Source organism: Helianthus annuus, chromosome 8 (genome assembly GCF_002127325.2).
Source record: "Helianthus annuus cultivar XRQ/B chromosome 8, HanXRQr2.0-SUNRISE, whole genome shotgun sequence".
Classification (NCBI taxonomy): domain Eukaryota; kingdom Viridiplantae; phylum Streptophyta; class Magnoliopsida; order Asterales; family Asteraceae; genus Helianthus; species Helianthus annuus.
This window is the reverse complement of record NC_035440.2, coordinates 110645247-110655344: the sequence shown is the minus strand read 5'-3', so window position 1 is coordinate 110655344 and position 10098 is coordinate 110645247. Positions and strand designations below refer to the sequence as shown.

General features: G+C 40.3%; 1 protein-coding gene across 1 annotated transcript; it reads left to right on the top strand.

The window, feature by feature from the left end:
• Positions 1-310: 310 nt before the first annotated feature.
• On the top strand, positions 311-946 carry LOC110870517 (extensin-like). The gene has a single exon (XM_022119694.1). The coding sequence runs from the start codon at positions 311-313 to the stop codon at positions 944-946; it is 636 nt and encodes a 211-aa protein (XP_021975386.1).
• The last annotated feature ends 9152 nt before the right edge of the window (positions 947-10098 follow it).

Sequence of the window (10098 nt, the reverse complement as noted above, 5' to 3'; positions counted from 1 at the left end):
AAGCTCTGTACCAAGGGTAGAGGAGAAGAGACAACATAGCTATTCTAATCATTGCCAGCAGCACAGCCGTTGACAAATCCGCCTTAGCCTCAGGTAGTTGATACTTTCAGGGGGAGCAGGATCATCATTTCCACTAAAGTCGTGGAACCGGCTTCCATCTAAAAAAAGATGATTAGTTTCATCTATATAAATGGATCATTCTTAATTGGTCGAAGGCAAACGACCTAATGAACCCAACTACGGCAGGGAAGCCTTTATTCTGGGTGTCGGAATGAAAAGTTCTGAGGACCATTTCTCTCAGGAGATGGAAATGGATGATGACCCCGACCCGGAGATGCAAACAGGAACCCCGGGCCACCCTATCAGCAAATCTAGTGGGTCTCCGTTCCAGGGATCACCTTATAATGGGCCCGACTCGTTCCAGGAGAAAATGGCTACGTATGATTGGTTCTTTACACCATCTTACCATAACTCTCCAGCCCAACCACCTTTGGAAGATCCTCAACTTCAAGCTGTCTCACCACCACCACTCCCGGTAGAGGAGCCACCGCAGCCACCTCCTGAGCCTCCGAGGCGAAGAAGTAACGCACGCATGTCCGTGCGAGGAGGACCCCGTTTCAGTTCTCCTCGAGGTTCGAGTTCCTATCCCCCTGTTCCAGAGGACCCCCAGTTGGGTGGGCCCTCAAACGCGGCACCGGAGGCTAATCCTCCGCAAGCTTCTTATGCACCACCTCTGCCGCCTGTGGGATTTGATAACCCGATCCCGACGTACCCAGGTCCTTCCGGGTACAATCCTTATGAGAACCCAACGGGATACCCCTCGGACTATGTGTCTCAAGATCCATATCTTACGGCTGCGCAGTATCAACACCTTTATCCTTCTACTTACCCTTCTATGCATCCAGCTGGATACCCGGGTCAGGGTTACCAGTACCCGCCGTATTAGCCGCCTCCTTCCCAGCAGCTACAGCAACAGCATCAAACTCAAGAAATTCTAGAGAGGCTAGATAAGGTTGAAGGCTAGAAAGAACAAGGAAAGGCATACTAGCTTCATGAAAGGTCTTGCGAACCTTATCAAAGGGAAGAAGAAGTAGAGGATTGTTCTATTTTCTTGTTTGTTGTAATTGTGTCCCTGCGAGGACATTTGTTTGATTTCTGTATCAAGTCCCTGCGCGGACTTATTTTTCCTTTCTGTATGCCCCTGCGCGGGTAGTTTGTCTTTTCCTAAGTCCCGTTTAGGGCAGTTGTATTTGCTTTCGTCGTAATAAAGTTTTAACTTTGGTTTTAAATTGTGTATTTTATTACACCATGTTATCTCTTTTCAATTTATAATTGATCTGCCAAAGAAACTCTTAGAGGTATAACCTAGCCAAAGTATTAATTGGCTATGATGGTACAACCTTTTTAAGATAGCAAATCCCTGTAACATCTGAAAACATGTTGACATTCCAGCTGTGTGGCACGAGAAACCACACAAGCTTCCAAAAGGGTACTTGGATCCTTCCAAGTCACATAAAGCCAAAATGATCAATGCGAATCATGTCTAGTAAACATCAATATGATGTATACACCAAGACATCCATTTGAGATGCATGCTTTTAAGCAAAGGTGTAAAGATGACAATGAAAGTACAATTTATAAACTTCTTGTCAAAAAGGCGATGAACTGTGTTCAACCCTTAAAAGATCACCGATCTTAGAGATCGTTAGATAGATCTTAACTCGTCCTTATGACAAGCTTCCTAAACTATTTAAATGTCCTTCGAGACGAGTTTCATGATAAATAAAATGTCTTTCACGACATTGGCAGTTGTGAAATTTCTATCCTTTCCCTGCTCAGTAATGTAAAGGATAGTGCATTCTATTAATTTTTAGTTATGATTTGAAATGGTCTAAATGGTTTAATAATACCATGACCATTGAATCATCAATGCGATGAATCTATATGTAATTTAAATTATTATTATTGTCTATATTATAGCATCCAGGAATGGCTGGCTCAGACGAAGTAAACAGTCATCCAGTAGAGGGCAACACCAGAATCAATATTACTGGTGCCGAATTACAAGCTTTAATCACCGCTGCAGTCTCTCAAGCGGTAGATGCTAAGTTTAAGGAGCCGAGTATTGTTCGGTCTCAAACTCACTCAAAAACTCATTCTCAATCTCACACCCATAAGAAGACTGAGTCCCTACACTCGTCTAACCAGGGTAGTGTACCCAAGAAGCAGGTTGTCCCTGAGCATACCCTTAGGCACGCCAAGGGTTGTACCTACAAGTATTTTGTTTCCTGTAAGCCAAGAGACTTTACAGGAGAAAAAGGGGCGATAGATTGTATAAAGTGGTTAGATGAGATGGAAACGGTGATAGATATTAGCGGTTGCGCTAAAGAAGATGTGGTTATGTTTGTCTCCCAATCTTTTAAGGGCGATGCCCTTACATGGTGGAAAGTGCTTGTACAATCCACTGGAAAAGTGCATTTGTATAATCTCTCATGGGAGAAGTTTGTTGATCTGGTTAAGGACACCTATTGTCCTCAGCATGAAGTAGAACGCGTAGAGACTGATTTTCTCACCCTCGTGATGAAGGATCTAGACTGTAGATCCTATGTGACTAGTTTCAATTCCATGTCTAGACTGGTGCCGTATTTAGTCACACATGAGCCCAAGCGCATTGCGCATTTTATCGGTGGTTTAGCCCCTGAAGTTAAGGGGAATGTTAAGGCTTCAAAGCCCGCCACCTATAGATCCGCTGTGGATCTATCACTATCCCTCACTTTGGATATTGTGAGGAGCAGGGCGAAGAAACACTCTGAAGAGGGGAAGAGGAAGAGAGAGGATGATCAGTCCTCCCAGTCAAACAAGAAAGGAAAGGGGAACTCTGGTTCCAAGAAAGGGCAGACTGGTGATAAGCCCAGGTGTAAGACTTGCCAAAAAAAGGCATTTTGGCAAATGCAACCAAGATCCACAGGCTAAACCGTGTGGAATCTGCAAGAAGAAAGGGCACAAGTCTGTTGAGTGCCGGAACATTAAGGATGCAACCTGTTACGGTTGCAATGAAAAGGGGCATATCAAGACCAATTACCCCAAGAATGCGAAGAAGCCTGAAGAGGCTAAAAAGGGTAATGCCCGAGTATTTCAGATGCAAGCACGGGAAGCGGTGACCGATGATAACGTCATAACAGGTACCTTCCTCATCAATAATATTTATGCTAGAGTCTTATTTGATTCCGGTGCTGATAAGTCTTTCGTAGATCATAAGTTTTGTAAGTTGTTGAACTTGCCTATTAAGACTCTAGACATAAAGTATGAGGTAGAACTCGCTGATGGTACCTTAGAATCAGCTTCAACTCTTCTTGATGGATGTTCCATATCCATTAAGAACCAATCCGTCCCGCTGTCCCTTCTGCCAATGAAATTGGCTGATTTTGATATAGTTTTAGGCATGGATTGGTTATCGCATAACCAAGCCCAAATTGCCTGTGATAAAAAGCTTATCATTATTAAAACCCCTCCGGTGAATCAGTCACTATCCAAGGAGACACACAGTACGGATTGCCCAGCAATGTGTCTATTCTTAAAGTATCCCAGTGTTTGAAGGGTGGATGTGTCATTTACATGGCACAAGTGACTGTAAATGACCCGAAGCCAAAGATTGAAGATATACCAATCATTTCAGAGTATCCAGATGTCTTTCCTGACGAATTACCTGGATTACCTCCTGAGAGGCAAGTAGAATTCAGGATAGACATCCTTCCAGGATCTGCGCCTATTGCACGAGCTCCGTATCGTTTGGCACCTACCGAAATGAAGGAACTCAGAACTCAATTGGATAAGTTATTGGAAAAAGGTTTCATTCAGCCTAGCTCTTCGCCTTGGGGAGCTCCAATTCTGTTTGTGAAAAAGAAGGATGGATCAATGCGCTTATGCATTGATTATCGTGAACTGAATAAGGTAACGATCAAGAATCGTTATCCTTTACCCAGGATCGATGACTTGTTCGATCAACTCCAAGGAGCGAGTTACTTCTCAAAGATAGATTTGAGATCTGGGTATCATCAACTTAAAGTTCGAACTGAAGATGTTCTGAAGACGGCATTCAGAACGAGGTATGGACATTTCGAGTTCTTAGTGATGCCTTTTGGGCTCACTAATGCACCTGCAGCATTCATGGATCTCATGAATAGAGTCTGCAAACCATATTTAGATAAGTTTGTCATTGTCTTTATAGACGACATACTTATTTACTCACGTAGCCAAGTGGAGCATGAAAAGCACCTTCGGTGTATTTTAGAACTGCTTCGACAGGAGAAGTTATATGCCAAATTCTCTAAGTGTGAATTTTGGCTTCGCAAAGTCCAGTTCCTTGGACATGTGGTCAGTGAACACGGTATTCAAGTAGATCCTGCCAAAGTAGAAGCTATGATGAATTGGGAAGCGCCTAAGACACCTACAGAAATTCGCAGCTTTCTGGGTTTAGCAGGATATTATAGGAGATTCATTGAGAACTTCTCAAGAATAGCTGCACCATTGACTTCCTTGACCCGTAAGAATGTGAAATTTATCTGGGGTCCAAAGCAGCAGGAATCCTTTGAGATTCTGAAACAAAAGTTGAGCAATGCTCTGGTATTAACTTTACCGGAAGGAGTTGAAGATTTTGTTGTTTACTGCGATGCTTCACACACTGGCATGGGGTGTGTACTTATGCAGCGAGGCAATTTAATTGCTTACGCATCGCGACAGCTAAAGGTGCACGAAAAGAATTACACCACCCATGATTTGGAATTGGGTGCCGTCGTATTCGCACTAAAGTTGTGGAGACACTATTTGTATGGAACAAAATGTGTAATCTACTCGGATCACAAAAGTCTCCAACATTTGTTTAACCAGAAAGAGCTCAATATGAGACAACGCCGTTGGATGGAAACTTTAAATGATTATGATTGCGAGATTCGCTACCATCCCGGTAAGGCGAATGTGGTCGCAGATGCTTTAAGCCGAAAGGAAAGAGTTAAGCCGATTAGGATCAATGCAAAGAGCATTGAATTGAAGAATAATTTGAATGAGAGACTGTTGGTTGCACAAAAAGATGCCATATTGGAAGATAATCTTCCAAACGAAAAGTTAGGTGTAACTGTTGAACAGTTGACACCTGGTAAGGATGGAATTCTGAGAATGAATGGTAGAATTTGGGTTCCTATTCAAGGAGGACTCCGGGATGTAATCCTTCAGGAAGCCCATAATTCTAAGTATTCGGTCCACCCGGGAGGTGACAAGATGTATCAAGATCTAAAGGCAAATTATTGGTGGATAGGTTTAAAGAAATCTATTGCCACCCATGTAGCTAAGTGCCTGACATGTGCTTAGATTAAGGCTGAACATCAAAAGCCATCAGGTCTTCTACAACAACCGGAACTTCCCACTTGGAAATGGGAAATGGTAACCATGGATTTTATAACCAAGTTACCTAAAACAAGGCACAGAAATGACACTATATGGGTTATAGTGGATAGACTGACGAAGTCAGCTCATTTCTTACCCATCAAGGAGACTCATAGCTCCGATAAGTTAGCCCAGTTATATGTTGATAAGATTGTAGCTCTTCATGGAGTACCGGTGGCTATTATCTTTGATAGAGATACTAGATACACCTCTCACTTTTGGAAAAGTTTCCAACAATCTTTGGGCACTCGGTTGAATTTTAGTACTGCTTATCATCCCCAGACAGATGGTCAGAGTGAGCGTACTATTCAAACTTTGGAAGACATGCTTCGTGCAAGTGTTATTGATTTGGGTGGTAGTTGGGATGACCACCTGCCATTGATTGAGTTCTCCTATAACAATAGTTATCATGCCAGCATTCAGGCTGCGCCTTTTGAGGCTTTATATGGCAGGAAATGCAGAACGACTGTCTGTTGGGCAGAAGTAGGAGAAGCCCAGATATCAGGACCTGATATAGTCCTTGAAACGACGGACAAGATTGTCCAGATTCGTGATCGCCTAAAAGCTGCCAGGGATAGGCAGAAAAGTTATGCTGATAAGAGGCGAAAGCCTCTCAAGTTTGAAGTTGGCGATAAAGTTTTGTTGAAAGTGTCACCTTGGAAAGGTGTGATGCGCTTTGGTAAAAAGGGCAAGCTGAGCCCTAGATATATAGGACCATTCGAGATCATCGAATGTGTCGGCAGTGTAGCTTATAAGTTAAACTTGCCAGAGGAGCTGAGTGGAATTCATGATGTGTTCCACGTTTGTAATCTCAAGAAATGTTTAGCCGATGAATCTCTGGCTATGTCTCATAAAGACGTACAAGTTGATAAAAGCTTGAGGTTCATCGAGAAACCCATATTGATCGAGGACCGGCAAGTCAAAAAGCTCCGAAGAAAATATGTACCTATAGTAAAGGTTAAGTGGGACGCTAGTAGAGGTCCCAAGTATACGTGGGAAGTTGAGTCCACTATGAAACAGAAGTACCCTCACTTGTTCCAGTAAATCTCGGGGTCGAGATTTCTTTTAAGGGGGTGAGGATGTAACACCACGTAAAAACGTGTCCAATTATACATAGACACGTGTCTAAACTCCGGTGACGTGAAAGATTGAGTTTAAGGAACTAAAGTTGACAACTAGTGAAAATATGCAAACGAAAGGACTAAAAGTGTCAATATGCCAAACTTGAGCCTCTGAATGACCACACGTGAAGAAAATATTCTTAATTGGGTGATTGATTGGATATGCGAAGCCGTTTGTGAAAATAATCGGAAGATTATAAATTACAAGGGTTAAAAGTGTCAATATGTCAATTCTGACCTCTGAGTGGCCTTTTAACGAAACCGAGGCTTCGTAATATTCAAATATACTCCCGAGAATGTGTGATAAAAATTTCACGTGATTCCGAGATCGTTAAGCATGTTTTCTAAACTTTGGGCTAAAAGCGTCAACTTGATGAAACTTGCGTTTATGAAGGAATCTAACGAACCCGAGCCTAACGAAGTTTGTTTATACCTCCTTGGGCTCCAAGAAATTAACTACAAGGGCCTTGATTGCCAAAAATGAAGTTAAAAAGGGTTTAAAACGTTCAGGGACTGAAACTGCCAAGTTTTAAACTTGTTTTACCAGTTTTCCCGGTCCACGCGGCCCGCGTAAGACCCCCCTTAAGTCTTACGCGGCCCGCCTCAGCATGCCAGTAATAGAAAAATCATGCCAGGTGCGGGTTTGGCTGTTCCACCGCCTTAGTCTAGGTTGTAACGATGTTTGGAACTATATGTCGGTTTAAATCACTAGCTAGGACACCTGGGGTGATCCTAGGGCCCCCAAAAACACCTGGAAGTGATCTAAAATCATGGAAATCACTATATAATGAAAGCTAGTTCATTTGTTCTTGACACACATTTGCAACAATTGCTTCTCTACTCATCTCTGGAGCTTGCTAAGGACTTGGAGAAGAATTGAAGTGTAGAAAAGATTGCTAGGACCATTAGTAAGCCTCTAATTACTTGTTTAGTTGTTTAATTTAGCTTAATTACTTAAAAGTCAAACTTAGTGCTTAATCAGTTTGACTTTCGTTTTAATTACATGTGGCTTAACCACTGATCAAATTGAAAGTGGTTATGAAACCACATTAGCATAGGTGATTAACCCCTGAAAGGGTGTCTCCTAATTATCTCGTTTGACTGATTAAATGTCGGGTCAAAGTAGTTTGACAAAAAGTTAAACTGGACAGAAATGACAAAAATGATTCTAATTAATAAACCAGAGGTTCTAAATTATATTATAACATTCTAATGACTCGGTAATGACTATATAAACATGTTTTATCAGTCCTAATCCGACAATTAATCGTCTAAGGGCAGATTATAACCGAAAGTCGCAAAAGCTTGACTTTTGCTATGACTTTCAGTTCTGACCCATTCAAGCTTATTTCTTCCATGTTTTAAGCTTCCATTAGGACCATAATACATTGTAGTATAACTCTCTAAAGTTATATTGCATGGTGCCTAATCGTTTGTAATTTATGTTCTTGATCGTAATTATGCTCATTAATGCCTAAAACGCCCTTTTTGCATAAAACTGAGATTTTTAGCAATATGAATGGACTAAAACCTTTGCTACTGATATTTAGACATGTCCTGAAAATTTGACATCAGTTTGAGGTTTAGAATGGGAGTTATGCTCAATAGCGTAATTAAGGGACTTCTTAGTAATTAAAAAGCGTAATTAGCATAAGGCCCATCTAAACCCGATTTTCGACACCAATCTTTTTACCTACTGACGTTAAATAATATTTTGGTATTTTTGAAGATTTTTATTTATTTTTAGGCTGAGCTTAACATAGGATTATAGCCTAATTTCGGTAATTACCGGTTTTACCCTTTTCATGCGTAAATTGAGTTTTACATAACATTTTGAAGCCAAACTTTTTTCTACTCATTCCAAATGATAAATATAATATTTTGAGCCTTATAAACTGACCAAAATATCAGATTTCTTATTTTTACCAAATTAGCCCTTTAAATCGCATATTAAGCGTTTTTAACACCTAGTATGGGTCAAAACTATATTTACCATTTAAAACTCATAACCTACTGATGTTTTAAACTAAATTACATAATATTACAGTAAGTTAATGTTCTAAACTCAGAAACCTATTTTTAACCCTTAAAAGCCTATGTAAAATTACCAAAATGCCCCTACGGTGCATAATTGGTTATAAAAGGTATATTTTCCATATGTTAAGTATCCTACTGATATAACTCAATAAAATACATGTTTTTACTAATCTAATCATACCTGGAACTCAGCTTTATAAATAAACTCTTTTATGAGCATCAAAATTACCAAAATACCCTTATGGGACTTATTTTGGTTTAAATTGCTTTTTGGGCATAAATGTTGATATACTACTAATATATTAACATATTTTGACCATAATAATGATTAAGACCTGTTTATAGCTTGTCCGGTTACCCGTTACGCATTTACGCGTTCGAAACGGCTTACGTGACTAGTTTACGTAAAATAACCGAAACGGGCTTAACTTTGTCATTAAAACCTCATTTTCCAGAATGTGTTTAGTTTACCCATATTATACAAGTATCCAAGCTTGTCGGGTCTAAATCACATTCTATCCCGGTTTCCGTTTAATCTACCGGTTAGGTCCGTAAGGTTTCTTTCTAGCTAGTCGGTCTAAGTCTTTGACTTAAGTAAAGACCCATTAGCATCCTAATAGATAATTAAACCTTCTATACAGATTTATAGCTTCCGGTAAAAAGTGCCTTTTAGGAACTTTAGGGATTTACTGCTACATCAGGTAAATACTTTTAACTTATTTTCCCTATACGGGCTTGGGATACGGTATATTAATACCGCTTGGTCGGGTATGGGATTATTATGTCGGATTACGATTTAATAAATCCGCATAACCCGTTTTAATCTGTATTGTTTGATAACATAAACATTTGGGGGTTAACGACCGTGTCCTGGATATCCTTGACTCATTTAAGTTATTAATGGCCACGACCTATGCACGGGGTGCAGGCATACACCCGACAGATGCAAATGCTAAATATTAATTTACCCACAAGTTGGGGATAACTCCTTTGTGGGTTCTATAAGTGGTGAGTCAGTTAATCATGTCCGGCTTACAAACCGGCCCCACATGTATGACAAGCATGTAAAACTGTATACAAGATTTTAATAAGATTGTCCCAAGTTATAAAGGATTTGTGCCTTGTGCATCTAAATCAATTTTCCTAAATGTTTTCAAAACGAGTCAGTTAAATTGTATTTACCAGTGTATACTGACGTATTTTCCTAAAGATTGACTTGACAGGTACTTCTTGAAATAGACTGGAGCTATATAGGGTGTTATAGAGGAACTTGCAAATCCCAATAGATACCCGGAGTCTATAGTTTTTGTTTTCTTGTACTTTATGATCCACCTGTGGATCTTATTACATTCCGGTCTGTATTATTCATGTACTCGAAAATTTACAGACAGTATGGTTTGTAATAGTTTATTTACCCAGCCTTCCGCTGTGCTATATTATTGTGTGTGTTGACAATGATGATATCAACTAAGTCACGATACTCTCCGCCGGGCCCACCGGT

Excerpts from the sequence above, each read along its gene's own strand:
- LOC110870517 (XM_022119694.1), top strand. The coding sequence starts at position 311 with ATGGATGATGACCCCGACCCGGAGATGCAAACAGGAACCCCGGGCCAC.